The sequence below is a fragment of the Cetorhinus maximus genome, chromosome 1 (genome assembly GCF_964194155.1).
Source record: "Cetorhinus maximus chromosome 1, sCetMax3.hap1.1, whole genome shotgun sequence".
Classification (NCBI taxonomy): Eukaryota; Metazoa; Chordata; class Chondrichthyes; order Lamniformes; family Cetorhinidae; genus Cetorhinus; species Cetorhinus maximus.
Window position 1 is genome coordinate 166,994,337 of NC_135879.1, and position 19,215 is coordinate 167,013,551.

Consider the following 19,215-nt stretch of genomic DNA (forward strand, 5'->3'; position numbering starts at 1 on the left):
TGAAATAACTCAAACCTGTTGGACAATTGCAGAGGGTGACACTCCTGCCCTCTGGGTACTCTTACCTGCCTCAGCTGCAGTCACAACCTCCTGTCCCTGACCACCTTCCAAGTTAGAAGACCCTATCCTAAGGGGTGTGACTGCCTCCTGGCACAAAGCGTCTGGATAACTTTCCCCCTCGAGGAAGTGACAAAGATGATCGACAATGGAAGGGCAGTGGATGCTATATACATTAATTTCAGTAAGGCCTTTGACAAGGTCCCTCATGGCAGACTTGTACAGAAGGTAAAGTCGCACGGGATCAGAGGTGAGCTGGCAAGATGGATACAGAATTGGCTTGGTCATAGAAGTCAGAGGGTAGTAGTGGAAGGGTGCTTTTCTGAATGGAGAGCTGTGACTAGCGGAGTTCCGCAGGGATCAGTGCTGGGACCTTTGCTGTTTGTAGTATACATAAATGATTTGGAGGAAAATGTAACTGGGCTAATTAGTAAGTTTGCAGACGACACTAAGGTTGGAGGAGTTGCCGATTGTGAAGAGGATTGTCAAAGGATACAACGGGATATAGATCGGTTGGAGACTTGGGCGGAGAAATGGCAGATGAAGTTTAATCAGCACAAATGCGAGGTAATGCATTTTGGAAGGTCTCATACAGGCAGGAATTATACAGTAAATGGCAGAACCCTTAAGTGCATTGACGGGCAGAGGGATCTGGGTGTACAGGTCCACAGGTCACTGAAAGTGGCAACGCAGGTGGATAAGGTAGTCAGGAAGGCATATGGCATGCTTGCCTTCATTGGCAGGGGTATTGAGTATAAAAGTCATGTTGCAGCTGTATAGAACCTTGGTTAGGCCACACTTGGAATATTACGTGCAATTCTGGTCACCACATTACCAGAAGGATATGGAGGCGTTGGAGAGGGTGCAGAGGAGGTTTACCAGGATGCTGCCTGGTCTGGAGGTTACTAGCTATGAGGAGAGGTTGGAGAAACTCGGATTGTTCTCACTAGAGCGACGGAGATTGAGGGGCGACTTGATAGAAGTTTACAATATTATGAGTGGCATGGACAGAGTAGATAGTCAGAAGCTTTTTCCCCAGGGTGGAAGAGTCAATTACTAGGGGACATAGATTTAAGGTGAGAGGAGAAAACTATAGAGGAGATGTGCGGAGCAAGTTTTTTACGCAGAGGGTAGTGAGTGTCTGGAATTCGCTGCCAGCGGAGGTGATGGAAGCAGGTACGATAATGGTGTTTAAGAGGCAGCTTGACAAATACATGAATAGGATGGGAATAGAGGGATATGGACCCCAGAAGTGCAAAATGTTTTAGTTGACAGGCAATATGATCGGCGCAGGCTTGGAGGGCCGAAGGGCCTGTTCCTGTGCTGTACTTTTCTTTGTTCTTTGTTCTCCATGATGTGTCGCAGAATCTGCAGCTCAGTCTCCAGCTCCATGACTCTGAGCCAAAGCTCCTCAAGCTGCAGGCATTTACTGTAGAAGTGTTTGCCCTGGATCACACTGGCATCCAGGAGCTCCCACATGCTGTAGCCATGACGCATCACCTGTCCTGCCATCCTTGTCTGTTTTAATTAACTACTCAATTATTTTATTCAATTATTTATTTTATTTTACGTATTTTAATAATCTTACCACACATTCCTGTACTATTTTAAACCTGAGGAATAGAACAGAATTTAACCACTCTCCAGTTACTCACCAAACAGCTAACTTCTTCCTCTGTAGTAGAGCAAGAACTAATTCCGACAGGGGAAGTTAGAAAAAGCACCTCTCTCTCCTCACCAAACTCCCTCAACTCAACAAACTCCCAGTACTCTGTTGATGTCACGCTCCAGTATTATTTACATGAATACATGCAATCAATCTGAATCTACATTGCAACTCCCTATGTAAATGTTCCTAAAGGTTAATTCCTAAATGTTGTTGTGATTTGGAAGGACGCTGCCAGGGATTTTATTTAAATCATTTAAGAGAACTGGCGGCCACTGCAGAAACAAACAGTACAAGATTGTCATATTGTCATTTATTCTTTCAAGATTGGCGTTCTGAATATTTTCCAAAAAAGGAAACATGGGCTTAAGCCCTGTAATCCATTGTGCTAATGTATAACATTAAGTTTCCCTCACGGTGCACTGTAAAAGTCTAAAACTTTCAAATTCCAAAAGTTGTGAAAAATGTTTTCCATTTGCCTAAACATTTGAATAAATCTTTAACATAAGGCTTACTTAATTGCATCTAAATAATTCTATAACTTTTCCAAAGATCGCATTACCTTTGAATCTAACAATTTTTTTATTAATCAAAATGTCATTACTGGATAGAAAGTGCTGTTATGCCAATTACATAGAGGCAGTCTAGTTTGAATTTACTGCTGACTAAAATTACATTCCTTGAGATGATTCTGTCTAGTTCTTGAGGGACAATACAAAAGAAAGTTATAGTTGTGCATTGTTACTGAGCTTTGCTAAATATTTGTGCAAAATATGTAGCTTGTGAGATCCATAGATTAGATAAATTATGAAACTGTTGTTCATGAGTACAATAAATTCAAATGTTCCATTTTAATTTCTGTGCAGATTTTTAATAGTCAAATATTTGGCAAGTTTTTCAGATATTAATGTTGAACTTCATCTGTGCTTCCCATAGATGATATGTCAATTTCCATATATGCTGTAGGTTGTTTCCCTGATTTCAGCTGTTGCGTATAAAGTGATTTTATTTCCTGTGGATGGAATTGAAAATGAGTTCCGATAGAATATAATTCTGAACTCGTCTGATTTTGATGTTTGTACTGCAAAGCATTGGCTTTTACATTTATGTTTTAAGAAACTGCTGTAGACCCAAGGCCTGCTGCAGCATAACGGGGGTCGGGGGGGAGGGGGGGGGGAATTGAAATGGAATCTTGGTTGCAAGTATAAAATATATATTGAGCAACTTTTAGAAAGTAAACCACTTGCAGCAGATCTGTTTGTTGAATTAAAATTATTTAACATCTTTGAACAGAATACCTAGGCAGGGTCCAGTTTGTTGTATATTTACATTATATTGAACTGGACCCTGTCTAATCACCATTTGATTTGTGAAAAATAATTGTTAGCTGAATGGCTATAATGTCAAATTGCCTTTATTTAGGAGATAATGGTGGGTTCAGAGTATCAAGCTGAAATTCCATCCAGTCTGTGCAGATACAAAGATGGTGATAAAGGTAAGGCACATGTTTATGAATTAAAACAAAATCTGTCCTGAAGTCAATTCTAGAGGTAAATATCCAAATTGATACTCCATGGGCATGTTTTTTTTTCTTTTAATCACTATTATTTGTAGATCTCTTGATTCTTGAATATTTATTTTAGCGAGACGGAATGAAGTGGGTGCATTTGGTTAGCCTCAACTTTGAGAATCCCTTTAATAATGCTGCTCCATTGAATGGAATCTGCATAAATCAAGCACTGACTGTATTTTCCCTTCAAGGTACTGGCTCCCTGAAATAGTTTACAGAACATAAATTGAGTATCCTATGAATGAACGTAGTTAGGAAATTAGTGTAGATAACTAGTTAGATTTTGGGAAGTAATTCACAGTGAAGGTGCCCTACTGACTGACCTCCATTTTCCATCCTAGATAAACCTCTGCTCAGCCAGTGCTCTGCTGCCATGTCCTAACTTGCGCCAGACCCTGTTCACCCATCACCCCTGTGCTTACTGGCCTTTGGTCCTGGAATGTCTTTATTTTAATACACTCATCCTCATGTTTAAATTCACTCCATGGCTTTGTGCTCCCTATATTTGTAACCTTCTCCAGATCTGGAATTTTCCCAAGAACTCTGTTTGTTCAATCCTGGCCTCTTGTCCATTCCCCCGCTGCCTTCACCCCACCGTTGGCAGTCATGCCATCAGCTGTCTAGTCTGTATGTTCTGGTTAATCCTATGCTCAATATGTTTTGTATTTTGCAATTGCATGATGTATTGAAAATACTTGCTTCAATAAAGCTTGTAAGTTACTGTAACCTGTACTTTATTTCTAGTCTATGAAAATGAGGACCAATTACTTTGGACTCCCTATTTGCTTCCTGAAAGTATGGTAAAGGAATTCTTGCATGAAGCAGCTAAGAGATCTGCAGATGAGAAAGGTGTTGGTGGTATACCTGAAGGGGCACATGTAAGGGACAATGAACAGGTGAATATTTACTTAATTACAGATCTGATGCATAACTGGTTAGAATTTCATCATGGACTGCATTGATGGCGTATTTCCTATAATGGATTTTGGCTCAAACATGAAGGCTTGGAAACGATATTCCTGGCCACAAGAAAAGATAGGGATGAGAAAGGGGGATTGGGGATGGTGTTAGATGGTGGTCAGAATAATGATCAAAGGTACTGTTATAGCACTAAAAAGAATAATGTCCTTGAGGGTAAAAAGAGAGAATCTGATAGAATTAAGGAACAAAAGAGGAACTATTGCACTACTGGGTGTATACTGTCGACTATCAGTGAGATAGAGGAGCAAATTTTGGAAGATGCAAGAACTGTAGTAGTGTTATAATGAGGGACATTCATTATATTAATATAGACTGGGAAAATAACAGTGGAGTGCAAAGACTGGGAGAAGTTCTTGAAATGTATATAAGGGAACTTTCTTGATTATCTTTCCAACCCAGTGAGGAAGGAAGCAGAGCTGTCTCTGGGGAAGTGGGGGAGAATTTGGTAAAAAGACATGTAGCAATCAAACATGAAAATGCTCAGCTGGGGAAGGGCTCATTTCAGCGAGTTGAAAAGATAAATAGTAAATGGAAGGTAAAACAGTAAATGAGCAATGGGAAATTTAATGCAGGGAAGAGTGCAATATTGCATTTTGGTAGGTAGGCGCAATATGAACCAAATAGTAGAATTTTAGTTGGGTTGAAGGAACAGAGAGATCTGGAGGTTTGTGTGCATAAACCTTTGAAGGCGGCAGGACAACTTGAGATGGCTATTTAAAAAATTATGTGGGATCATTAGCTTTTTAAATGGATGGATAGGGAGTCATTTTAACCTCCCAAAACACATGTGTTTGGATTAGGTGGGAAGTTAAAATGTTTAAAATTTCAAACCAAAACCCAAGGCTGCTTGAATCCATTCACATCCAGTTTTAATGGAGGTGATATGGGAGTGGGGTTTTGGGATGTTGGTAATCAATCCGCTGTTAGGAGGCCGGTCGATCATTGAAACCTTTTAAGGAGGTTGCACGCTGTTTTTAACCTGTGTTGCCCGGGCTTCCCTGACCTCAGGAAACCCGGCTGGTAAAAGCTGTCGAGGGCAACTGGATCCATATGTAAGTACTTATTATGGTACTTGTGAACCAAGAGGAACAGAAATGTTTTTGTTTTCAAATGGAATTATTATTGTATGCCGTGACACAAATGATATTAAGCTTCACATAACAGAATTTAATTTAATATTTAATTTAGTGAGAAGCCTCTTTTCAGTAGCCCTTAAAACATTTTCTGTTTATGTTTACACTTATTTACAACTACATTGAATTGTAAGTATGTGAGGTGAGCCAATTGTTTAAAGAAACTGGGCAATAAATGAATGAGCAGTACTCACTGAAATTATTGGAGACTGTAATAAAGAGGAAACTGGAAAATAAAATGTTGACTCTTAAATTTACATATAAGTGGTGAAAATATTAAATGGGACAAGTCAATAGAAAACATTACGCAACTTCAGGTACCTTGAAGTGTTTAAAGCATGTGCATGGGGTTCGTTCCACTTTATTTATGCATAATACATTTCAATGGCAACTAGCTGACAGGTACAGTATTAATATTGACACCATCAATGCAACTTTTTGAGCAATATCTGAGTTGACTTCTTAAAACTATTCAACGGTGTAAGGAAAACAGCTGGTTCTAAAATGGTAATCATTTGTTTCTGGTGTATTTCCAACACTTGACCACCTTCAGTTGTGAAGTAAAATAGTAAAATTGTTTTATATGTGGATTTAATACTTTTTTTTAACTTTCTCTAGGCACTATATGAACTTGTAAAATGTAACTATGTTGTTAAGGAGGCACTCGGAAGTTACCACTCAAATGTAAAGGCTACACGAGGTAAGGGCCAAGATTTTTGCAGTGGAAAAGACAACGAAGCCCACATTTGCTGTCATCACCCAAACTGACAGCAATTTGGGAGTTCACACGTGCACAAAATAATGCTGAAATCCAGAGGTTGCTGTCACTGATTCTATGCTCCTTCGTAGGGGGGACTATTGAGGTTCCCCTTAGAGTTCAACCCCTAAACAACCAGTGAATTGATGAAAGCTTCCAAATTTACGCTGTTAGTCTCGCTACTTGAAAAAGTATACCTTGTTAAAGAAGGTATAAGTGGGTTTTTAACAACGTCGCAACTACATTATTGCTGCTAAGTACCCTTTATTCTTTATCTTCTTGAGTTCTCAGACCAAAGGCAGGTCCAGGCCACAGCATGACCTCCACCATGGGTATGATGTGGGGACAGGTCCAGAATGGAAATCAAGCCCTGCGCTGTTAAACAACAGAAGTCCACAACAACCATCCAGCCAACTGAGACAACCGGCCCCGCCCCCAGGAGTCCAAGTTGCTGTGGCAACATACAGTTTTACATGCATGTTGTAGCCTGCAGCTATAGAGAGTCGTGGTGGAGAGTCCAATTTCTTTCCATCACCTGGCTGACCAGAAATCTTTCCTGCTCTTACTGTCTGCCATTGGCATATGTTGGAAGGGTTTACAAATTGATACTCAACCTGTGTGGCCACATTATGAATGTCCATCAAGTCCTGGAGTAGGACTTGAACCCTGAGCTTTTGGCTCAGAGGACTATGCCACAAGGCCTCCTAAATAGGTCTTGAGAAGCTAAGCTATTTGTGGAATGCTCAATTTCTCCATTATGACTTTTTTATAAAGAAGTCCACATTTTTAAAGTATTTTAGAAGCTAAAATTTTATAAATAAGCTTTATCTTAATCGAATCATCATTTATTTCACTATCTGAAAATTGATAATGCTTTTAACTTCCCAGTTTGCCATTTGTGAGGATACTTCAGAGAAACATAGAAAATAGGAGCAGGATAGGCCATTCGGCCCTTCGAGCCTGCTCTGCCATTCACCATGATCATGACTGATCATCCAACTTAGTAGCCTGCTCCCGCTTTCTCCAAATATCCTTTTGATCCCTTTCACCCCAAGAGCTATATCTAACTCCTTCTTGAAAACATACAATGTTTTGGCCTCAACTACTTTCTATGGTAGTGAATCCCACAGGCTCACCACACTCTGGGTGAAGAAATTTCTCCTCATCTCAGTCCTAAATGGTCTACCCCGTATCCTCAGACTGTGACCCCTGGTTCTGGACTCCCCTACCATCGGGAACACGCTTCCTGCATCTACCCTGTCTAGTCCTGTTAGAATTTTATAGGTTTCTATGAGATCTCCCCTCATTCTTATGAACTCCAGCGAATATAATCCTAACCGACTCAATCTCTTCTCATATGTCAGTCCTGCCATCCCAGGAATCAGTCTGGTACCTTCACTGTACTCCCTCTATAGCAAGTACATCCTTCCTCAGATAAGGAGACCAAAACTGCACACAATATTCCAGGTGTGGTCTCACCAAGGCCCTGTATAATTGCAGCAAGGCATCCCTGCTCCTGTACTCGAATCCTCTGGCTATGAAGACCAACATCCCATTTGCCTTCTTTACCACCTGCTGCATGCTTGCCTTCGGGAACTGGTGTACGAGGACACCCAGGTCTCATTGCACATTCCCCTCTCAATTTATAGCTATTCAGATAATAATCTGCCTTCCTGCTTTTGCTACCAAAATGGATAACCTCACATTTATCCACATTATACTGCATCTGCCATGCATTTGCCCACTCACTCAGCTTGTCCAAATCACACTGAAGCATCTCTGCAACCTCCTCACAGCTCACCCTCCCACCCAGTTTTGTGTCATCTGCAAATTTGGAGATATTACATTTACTTCCCTAATCTAAAGCATTAATATATATTGTGAATAGCTGGGGTCCCAGCACCGATCCCTGTGGTACCCCACTAGTCACTGCCCGCCATTCAGAAAAAGATCTGTTTATTCTTACTCTTTGTTTCCTGTCTGCCAACCAGTTTTTTATCCATCTCAATACACTACCCCCAATCCCATGTGCTTTAATTTTACACGCTAATCTCTTATGTGGGACTTTGTCGAAAGCCCAAATAAACCACATCCACTGGCTCCCTCTCATCAACTCTACTAGTCACATCCTCAAAAAATCCAGTAGATTTGTCAGGCATGATTTCCCTTTCATAAATCCATGCTGACTCTGTCCGATTCTGCCACTGTTTTCCAAGTGCTCAGCTATTAAATCTTTTATAATGGACTCTAGAATTTTCCCCACTACCGACGTCAGGCTGACTGGTTTATAATTCTCTGTTTTCTCTCTACCTCCCTTTTTAAATAGTGGGGTTACGTTAGCTACTCTCCAATCTGTAGGAACTGTTCCAGAGTCTATAGAATCTTGGAAGATGACCACCAATGCATCCACTATTTCTAGGGCCTCTTTTTCTTAAGTACTCTGGGATGTAGATTATCAGGCCTTGGGGATTTATTGGCCTTCAATCCCATCAATTTCCCCAACACCATTTCCCTACTAATACTGATTTCTTTCGGCTCCTCCCTCTCACTAAACCCTGTGTTCCCCAATATTTCTGGTATGTTATTTGTATCCTCCTTTGTGAAGACAGAACCAAAGCATGTATTTAGTTGGTCAGCCGTTTCTTTGTTCCCCATTATAAATTCCCCTGTTTCTGACTGTAAGGGACCTACATTTGTCTTCACCAATCTTTTTCTCTTCACATATCTTTAGAAACTTTTACAGTCAGCTTTTTATGTTCCCCACAAGCTTACTCTGGTACCCTATTTTCCCCTTCTTAATCAATCCCTTGGTTCTCCTTTGCTGAATTCTAAACTGCTCTCAATCCTCAGGTCTGTTTTTTTTTAGCCAATTTGTATGCCTCTTCCTTGGATCTAATATGCCTCTTCCTTGGGTCTAAATGTGATTGGCTGCTCACTCTGCTTGTTGATATCACTGCTGTTGGATACCTGGAGATTTTCTTGCCTTGGTACCAGATTAAAACTTCTGTTGGGAAAGGAGAAATATGCACTACAGAGATTGCTGTATCTTTGTGGCCAGCCTTCATCGCAGTCAGTGGCAAGTGCTATTGTTTCTGTTGACCACAAAATCCAGCCCGATAATGATACACTTGGAGCTTAAGAATGCAATACTAGTACAATTTTACGTTCCGTGATGCTAATTTCAGTTTGCACAATCCACAGATCTGCGGTCTGCTTGGACAGAAGAGGAATGCAGAAACTTTGAACTTGCACTTCGACTCTATGGTAAAGATTTTCACCTAATACAGGCAAATAAGGTAAGATAGATTTGTGATACATGTTTTATATAAAGCTTAATTTACTGTTTTAAGATTATTTGATCTTGGAGTGAAACTGGTAAGCGTTCATAAAATTATTTTGTAATTAGTTCTTGGGGATGTCAGCATCACTGGCAAGGCCAGCATTTGTTGCCCATTCCTATTGAGAAGTTGGCTAAAGCTTATTTTAGTGTTCATATACCTGATAAACAATTATGGATGGTGGCAGCATCTATATTGTTTATGATGGTGTGGTCAGAGTGGCTGTGGTCTGAAGCATGAATGATGTATTAAATGGTGTCTTTCCTTGTTCTGCTGAATTTAATGAAGACATCTGCAAATCTCTTATCCCAGTGATATTTGATTGTTTGAAACTGATAAGGCATAGTAAATAGTGTTGGAGGGATCTGTTCACAAGGCTAAAGTTTCATTATAGGGCTCTGTTCTCATCACTATTAATGCAGGTTTTCTGCCTTCTGAATAGGGCTGTTTTTTAATTTACCATAGATATATATATCATCTATCCAGTGCAACTTCCATTTATTTTTTGGAAACCTAATGAGCAGCGTCACCAAATGATAGTCGTGAAAATTTGATTGTGTATATTTACTGTCTTATTGGAAGGTGTTCTAGAAATATGGCTTCCTTGAAAAGATGATGGGGTCATCTGCTCATTTTATGACTGTGTGATGGCCAGTGTGACATGGTATGGTGCCTCATCAGGTGCCTTTCCTGTCACCAATGGCACCAAGTCAGGCTGTGTAATGGCCTATTCTGATTGCGATCTGTTTTTTGGCCATGCTCTTGATTGCATTCAATGATCTTGACATAGGAGTACAAATTCATTTCAGGACAAGGCAACCTTTTCAATCTCCAAAGGCTCAAGGCTTGCAGAAAAATCACAGAAAAGCTACTAAATTAACACTTGCTTGCTGCTTCTGCTCTCATAGATGGGAGTGACGTAAGGTAATGTCACTGGACTAGTTTTCCAGAGGCCCAGGCTAATGGTCTGGGTTAATTATGGATTCAAATCCCACCAGCGGCCATGGTGGGGAATTTAAAATTCAATTATTAAAATCTGGAATTTAAAACTGCTCTCAGTAATGTGACCATGAAACTATCATCAATTGTTGGAAAAAACACATCTGGTTTACTAATGTCCTTTAGGAAATAAAATCTGCCATCCTTACCTAACCTGGCTTACATATGACTCCAGATCAAGGGCAGTTAGGGATGGGCAATAAATGCTAGCCTTGCAGGTGACACGCACATCCCATGAAGATAAAACACACTCCAGAGGATGCCCAACAGCTTGTTGACTGCTTTGCCCAAGCCTCAGAATGCTTTGGCCTTACAACAAGACTGCAAAAGACAAGAGATCTTGTACTAACCTGCCCCTGGTTATGACACCATAGACACAATTAACAATACATCCTTCAACTCAGTTCATAAGTTCTGCTATCTTGGCATTATCCTCTGCAACAACACTATGTTGGCTAAAAAAAAATCATCACCTATCGCCTGGCAAGAACAAGCTCAACAATCAGAAGCTCGCTCACAGGCTTTGGAGAGATTGTGGTGTTAGTCTCAAAACAATGATCAAAGTATACCAGGCAGTGGTTCTCACATCATTTCTTTCATTCTTTTTGGCTGTGAGGCATGAGCAACCTATCAGTGTCACATAAAGCAACTAGATGCATCCCACCTTGCTGCTTAAAATCTATTTGCAATATCAAGACAAAACCCCTATCACCGAAGTTCTTGCAAGGTTTTGCATAACTGGTATCAAGTCCATGCTTGCTAGTACTCTGCTTCGCTGGCTCGGCCATGTGGTTTCCATAGAGGATTCCTACATACCAAAGGTGGAATTCTACGGCCAATTGAGGATAGGAACCAGCACCATAGCACGCCCCAAACTCGGCTTTAATGTCTCATCTGCAAGACATTACAGCACTCCCTCACACTTCACTGGAGCATAGCCTTGTGCTGAAGACCTGGAAATGAAAGTCGCTGTAGTCCCAGAGGACCATAGGCTGCTCTCTCATTAGAGAGAGATGACTGGTGGCGAGTTTAACCTGAGGGTCACCAGACCTCAGGTGAGAGGTGAGGTTGAGAAGACTCCATGGATGACTTCAGCCAGTACGAGAATTGAACCCGCTCCGTTAGCGTCATTCTGCATCATAAGCCAGGCCATTCAGCCAACTGAGCTAACCGACCTGGAGTGGAACTTGAACCCACGACCTTGTGCCTGAAAGGCGAGAATGCTGCTATTTAAGCCAAGGATGACAAAGGTTGAATTATTTGCAAGTGAAGGGAACTGATATAGGCGGTTCTTGTTGCCCACATACTCAGAGAAGTTTAGGTAGGGGCAGAAACCGGAGACTTCGAAATTCAGAATCTTCTATCAGCTAATAGATTTATTCTTTTTTTGTTGTTTAAGTATGTAGATTAGCCTGGAGTGCCTTAAGCTTCCATTTCCATTCAAGGTATTTGGTTTTATCTTTAGGTCAGGAGTCGATCTGTGGGGGAATGTGTGGCTTTCTACTATATGTGGAAGAAGTCTGAAAGATATGACTACTTTGCACAGCAAACCAGGTTTGGGAAGAAGAGATACAATCTTCATCCTGGAGTTACGTAAGTAGATAACTGTAGCAAGGCTACTGTGAGTAGATAACAGCTGTTCATGCTGCTAGAGGAGCTAGCTTAAGATAGAGCTGGATGGTTTTGAGAGACTCAAAATAACATCAGTACGTCAGTTACTCTGAAGTACCCCATGTTAATTAACCACCTGTTTGCTATGTAAGAATCTAAGAACATAAGAAATTGGAACAGGAGTAGACCCATAAGGCCCCTCGAGCTTGTTCCACCATTCAGCACAATCATGGCTGATCATCTGCCTTAACTCCACTTTCCTGACTGCTCCGCATGTCATTTGATTCCCAAAGAGACCAAAAATTGGTCTTTCTTAGCCTTAAATATACTCGGAGCATCCTCAACCCTCTGGGTTGGACAGTTCCAAAGATTCACAACCCTTATTGAAGAAAGTTCTCCTCATTTCAGTCCTAAATGATCAGCCCCTGACTTATCCTGAGATTGTGACCCCATTTTTTGGATTCCCCACCCATGAAAAATTATCTCTGTAATAAAGAAAAATACTGCAGATGCTGGAGATCTGAAATAAAAACAGAAATGCTGGAAAAGCTCAGCAGATCCAGCAGCATCTGTGGAGAGAGAAACAGAGTTGACATTCCAAGTCCAACATGACTGTTCTTCGCAACTGCTGCCAGGCCTGTTGAGATTTTGCAGCACTTTTGTTTTTATTTATGCCTCAGATGAGCACCTAGCCTGAGAACAATGTAGCACTTAGTTTTGCACTGGAGAATCTATTTAAGAAAGGAGAGAGAGCGAGACTGACATCAGTAGTAGGGAAGATGTTAATCTCTTATAAAGGATATCATAACGGGACACTTATAAAAAGAAAAGTTAGGATTCGGCTAAGTCAGCATAGATATATGAAAGGGGAATCATGTTTGACAAACCTGTTGGAGTTTTTTGATCATGTGTCTAGCAGAATAGATAAGGGAGAACTAGTAGATGTTCAATGGCAGTAACATTGAATATCCAGAAATCTATCTATTTCTGTCTTGAACATATTCAATGACTGAGTCTTCGTAGCCCTCTAGGGTAGAGAATTCAAAAGGTTCATGCAGTAATTGTAGCCTCAATGAATGTAGTGACTGTAGCTTTAAGACTTACTATGTTGTATAGTATCACATGACAATGTGAACAAATTAGCTCTAAGCGCAGGGAACCTTAGAGTGGGAGTTCTGCTACTTGTGGAGCTTGATGGAAGCATGTAACTGTTGCTGCAGCCTGTAAATAAAGTTCGATGTTTCTAATGAGAAACCTGTCTGGAAAATCAAGCCCATAACAGGTCACAACCCTCTGAATGAAGGAATTCCTCCTCGTCTCAGTCCTAAATGGCCTACCTCTTATTCTGAGACTCTCCCCTGGTTCTATAACCACCTGTCCCCCCAGCCAGGGGAAACATCCTTCCTGCATCTATCCTGTCAAGGTTTATTTGGATTTTCAGAAAGCTTTCGATAAGGTCCACGAGGTGAGTAAAGTTAGAGCACATGGGATTGTAATATACTCGCATGGATTGAGGATTGGTTAACAGGCAGAAAACAGACAGCAAGAATAAATGGGTCATTCTCAGGCTGGCAGGCTGTGACTAGTTGGGTATTGCAAGGATCAGTGCTTGACCCCAGCAATGATTTGGACGTGAGGACCAAATGCAATATTTCATTGTTTGCTGATGACACAAAACTAGGTTGGAATGTGAGTTGTGAGGAGGATGCAAAGAGGCCTCAGGGAATTTAGACAGGCTGAGTGGGCAAGAACATGGCAGATGGAATATAAGGCAGAAAAATGTGAAGATATCCACTTTGGTAGGAAAGACAGAAATACGGAATATTTCTTAAATGGTGAGAGCTTGGGAAGTGTTGATGTCCAAAGGGACCTGGGTGTCCTTGTTCATAAGTCACTGAAAGCTAACGTGCAGGTGCAACAAGCAATTAGGAAGGAAAATCACAGAATCGCAGAAATTTGATGACACAGGAGGAGGTCATTTTCAGCCCATCGTGTCTGCAGCAGCTCTCCAAATGAGCATTATGACCTATTGCCATTGCCCTGCCTTTTCCCCATACCCCTGCACATTGTTTCTATTCAAATAATCATCTAATGCCCTCTTGAATTCCTTGATTGAGCCTGCCTCCACCACACTTCCAGGCAGTGCATTCCGGACGCAAACCACTCGTGAAAAAGTTTTTTCTCACATCACATTTGCTTCTTTTGCAAATCACTTGAAATCTGAGCCCTCTCGTTCTTGATCCTTATACGAGCGGGAACAGCTGCTCCCTATCTACTCTGTCCAGCCCCCTCAAATCTCCTCTTAGCCGCCTTCTCTCTAAGAAGAACAGTCCCAGCTTCTCCAATCTATCCTCATAGCTCAAGTTCCTCAACCCTGGAGCCATTCTTGAAAAACCTCTTCTGCACTCTCTCCAGTGTGTTCACATCCTTCCTATTATGTGGCGCCCAGAACTGTACACAACACTCCAGCTGAGGTCTAACGAATGCCTTATATAAATTCAGCATAATGTCCTTGCTCTTGTACTTTATGCCCCTATTAATAAAGCCCAGGATGTTATATGCTTTATTCACATGCACTCTCCACCTGTCCTGCCACCTTCAATGAACCATGCACATATACATCCAGATCTTTTTGCTCCTGCACCTCCTTCAAAATTTCACCCCTTATTTTATATTGTCTGCCCATGCTCTTCCTACCAAAATGTACTTGTCCACATTGAACTTCATCTGCCACCTATCTGCCCACAACAACTTGTCTATGTCCTCTTGAAGTTCCACACCATCCTCCTTGTAGTTTACAGCAGTCCCTAGCTTCGTATCATCCGCAAACTTTGAAATTGTCCCCTGCACACCAAGATCTAGATCATTAATATATATCAGGAAAAGCAAGGAACCCAATACCAACCCCTGGGGAACTCCACTACAAACCTTCCTCCGGCCTGAAAAATATCCATCGACCATTTCTCCCTGCTTCCTGTTTTTCAGCCAATTTTGTATCCACGTTGCTACTGTCCCTTTTATTCCATGAGCAATAATGTTTCTCACAAGTCTGTTGTGTGGCACTGTATTGAATGCCTTTTGGAAGTCCACGTGCACCACATCAACAGCATTACCCTCATCGACCTTTTCTGTTACCTTTTCAAAAAAACTTCAAGCTAGTTAAACATGATTGCCCCTTATCTTTGCATATTTTTCCATGTGACTACTAATTCTATCCCCAGTATTTGTTTCTAGATTCTTTTTACTGAAGCTAAACTGACTGGTCTCTAATTGCTGGGCTTATCCTCACAACATTTTCTGAACAATAGTGTCATGTTTGCAGTTCTCCAGCTCTCTGGCACCTCCCCTGAATCTAGGAAAGACTGAAAAATAATGGCCAGTGCCCCTGCAATTTCTACTCTTATTTCCTTCAATATCCTTGGATGTATCTCTTCCGGTCCCGGTGCCTTGTCAAATTTAAGTACTGACAACGCTTCCTCCTTATTAATTTTGAACCCTTCTAGTGACAGTTTCCTCCTCTGTCACCATGGCCTGTTAGCATCTAATTCCTTGGTAAAGACGGACGCAAAGTATTCATTTACTACCTCAGGTATGGCCCTTTCGTCCATGTGTAAATTCCCTTTTAGGTCCCTAATAGGCCCTACTCCTTTTACCACCCTTTTATATGCCTATAGAGGGCTTTGGGATTCCACTTTATTTTGGCTGCCGGTCTTTTCTCATAATCCCTCTTTGGTTCTCATTTGTATTTTCTACCTGACACCTGTCAAGTGCACACTTTTTCTTCTTTATCTTAATTTCTATCTCCTTTTACATCCAGGGAGCTCTGAATTTGTTTGCCCTACCTTTCCCTTTCGATGGAAGATACCTCAGCTGTGCCCGAACCAATTCTTTTTTGAAGTAGCCTATTGTTCAGCTACAGTTTTTCCCGCCAATCTTTCGTTCCAGTCTATTTGGCCCAGCTCTATTCTTGCCCCATCAAAGTCGGCTCTCGTCCAGTTAATTATTATTACTCTGGATTGCCAATCGTACTTTTCTATCATCCTAAAACGTACAATACAATGATCACTGTCTCCACTGAAACTTGATCTATTTGGCCCACCTCATTGGAGACACTATGCTGTAGGAAGTTTTCCTGAACATAATCTATGAATTTTTGCCCCTCTCCACCCTTTACTCTACCGTTGTCCTAGCCTACATTCGAGTAATTAAAGTTCCCCATTATAACTACTCTATTATGCTTGCATCTCTCTGCAGATTTGTTCTTCTGTGTCCTTCTCACTAGTTGGCGGTCTATAGACTACACCGAGCAATGTAATTGCACCTTTTTTGTTCCTTAGCTCTAGCCAAACTGATTCTGTCCTTGAACCCTCTGGAACATCCTCTTTCTCCAGCACTGCAGTACTCTCCTTCACCAATGTCGCCACCCCCCTCCTCCTTTCCTATCTTTTCTGAACGCCTTGTACCCAGGATATTTAGCACCCAGTTAGGGGAGCTAGGCCTCTGTTATCGCCACAACATCATATTTCCACATAGCAATCTGTGCCTGTAACTCCCCAATCTTATTTATACTCCGTGCATTCGCATACATGCATAGTAACCCTGATTTAGATTTTGGTACTTTCTCCCTCGCCCTGGCTCCAACTTTAACTTACTATTCTCTATCCTGGTGTTACCTGTGTCTCCCAGAATTTTGTGCACCCTGGTACTCCTCTCTAATATTCGCTCCTGGTTCCCATATCCCTGCCGAGTTAGTTTAAAACCCTCCCAACACCACTAGCAAAATGTCCCGCAAGGAACTCAGTCCCAGCTCTGTACAGGTGCCGTCTTCCCCAGAGCCAGCCCAAGTGTCCCAGGAATCTGAAGACCTCCCTCCTGCACCATCTTTCCAGCCACGTATTCATCTGCCTTATCCTCCTATTTCTGTACTCACTGGCCTGTGGCACTGGGAATAATCTGGAAATTACTATGTTTGAGGTTCTGCTTGCTAATTTTCTACCTAGCTCCCTAAATTCTGATTGAAGGACGACATCCCCTTTCCTACAAAGTCATTGGTCCCAACGTGGACCACGACCTCTGGCTGTTCACCCTCCCCCAGAAGAGTGTCCTGCAGCCGCAGGTATGTTGGTAAGTTGGCCTTTATTGCAAGAAGATTTGAATACAGGAGTGAGGAGTCATGTTGCAATTATATTGAGCTTGGTGAGACCATACCTTGAGTATTGTGTACAGTTTTGGTCTCCTTTCCAAAGGAAAGGGTATACTTGCCACAGAGGACAAAGGTTCACCAAGCTGATTCCTGTCCTAAGAGGAGAGATTGAGGAGACTGGGCCTATATTCTCCAGAGTTTAGAAGAATGAAAAGTGATCTCATTCAAACATAAAAAATTCTTACAGGGCTCGACAGGGTAGATGCAGTAAGGATTTTTGCCCTGGTTGATGGGGTCTCAAACCAGGGGGATACAGTCTCAGAATAAGAGGTAGGCCATTTCGGACTGGGATGAGGAGGAATTTCTTCAGGGCGGTGAACCTTTGGAATTCTCTACCCCAGAGGGCTGTGAAGACTCTATCATTGAATATGTTCAAGACTGAGATCGATAGATTCCTAGATATTAAAGATATCAAGAGATATGGGGTTATTGTGGGAAAATGGCAGTGAGGCAGATCAGCCATGATCAAATTGAATGGCAGAGCAGGAACGAGAGGACCAAATGACGTACTCCTGCTCCTATCTTCCAAAGTACAGTATGATAGTTAGTGATTCTCACTTGAGGAAGCCACTGCTTGATTTACATACGAGCATGAAGCAGGCGTAGGCTACTTGGCCCCTCAAGCCTGGTCTGCCATTCAAAAAGATCATGGCTGATCTCATTGTAACCTCCCACCTACCCCCAATAACCTTTCACCCCCTTGTTAATCAAGAATCTATCGACTCTGCCTTAAAAATATTCAAAGACTCTCTCCCTCAAAAGGCAGTGGAAGCAGATTTCCAAAGACCTACAGCCCTCCTGAGAGGAAAAAATTCTCCTCATCTCCATCTTAAATGAGCGACCTCTTATTTTTAAACCGCGACCCCTAGTTCTAGATTCTCCCACAAGAGGAAACAACATCTCCACATCCGCTCTGTCAAGACCCCTCAGGATCTTAAAGGTTTCGATCAAGTCAACTCACTCTTCTAAACACCAGTGGATACGAGCCTAACCTATACTACCTTTCCTCATAAGTCAACCCGTCCATGCCTGTTATTAGTCTAGTAAACCTTCTCTGAACTGCTTCTAACACGTTTACATCTTTCCTTAAATAAGGAAACCAATACTGTACACAGTACCCCAGATGTGGTCTCACTGGTACCCTGTACAACTGAAGCATAACCTCCCTACTTTTGTATTCAATTCTCCTCGCAAGAAATAAAATTCTTTTAGCTTCCTTAATTACTTTTGTACCTGCATACTAGCCTTTTGTGATTCATACACTAGGACACCCAGATCCCTCTAAATCTGAGCTCTGCAATCTCTCGCCATTTAGATGATATGCTTTTTTATTCTTCCTGCCAAAATGGACAATTTCACACTTGCCCGCATTATATTTCATTCGCCAGATCTTTGCCCACTCACTTAACATATTTATGTCAATTTGTAGCCTCCTTACATCCTCTTCACAACTTACTTTCCTACCTATCTTTGTCTTGTCAACAAATTTAGCAACCATACCATCTGTCCTTTCATCCAAGTCATTTATATAAATTGTAAAAAGTTGTTAAGACAACATTTGCCATGTTGTCTTGCTCCTTTCAGGCTTGGTGGTGTCTTACACCATGAGTTTACCTTGGTCCACCTATGCTAATTTTGTATTTTTTTTCATGGAATACGCATGGCCAGCATTTGTTACCTATCTCTAATTGCCCTTGAGAAGGTGGTAGTGAGCCTTGAACCTCAATAGTCCATGTAGTACAGCTACACCCACAATGCTATTGGGAAGAGTGTTACAGGATTTTGAACCAGCGACAGTGAAGGAATGGCGATATAGTTCCAAGTCAGGATAGTGTGCGACATGCAGGTGGTGGTGTTCCCATGCATCTGCTGCCCTCTTCCAGGCAATTGGAGAGCATGC

At 41.7% G+C, this 19,215-nt stretch overlaps 1 protein-coding gene across 6 annotated transcripts in view; it reads left to right on the forward strand.

Annotated features, from left to right (window-relative positions):
* Positions 1–19,215, forward strand: part of LOC144684997 (mesoderm induction early response protein 3-like) — a 65,382-nt gene that overhangs the window by 35,975 nt on the left and 10,192 nt on the right. For all 6 annotated transcript variants that reach the window (XM_078549545.1, XM_078549513.1, XM_078549504.1 and 3 more), the window contains 5 exons: positions 3,146–3,218; positions 4,038–4,189; positions 6,026–6,107; positions 9,366–9,460; positions 11,967–12,094. In XM_078549545.1, coding sequence (XP_078405671.1) covers positions 3,146–3,218; positions 4,038–4,189; positions 6,026–6,107; positions 9,366–9,460; positions 11,967–12,094 — 530 coding nt within the window. The remainder of the gene's footprint in view (positions 1–3,145; positions 3,219–4,037; positions 4,190–6,025; positions 6,108–9,365; positions 9,461–11,966; positions 12,095–19,215) is intronic.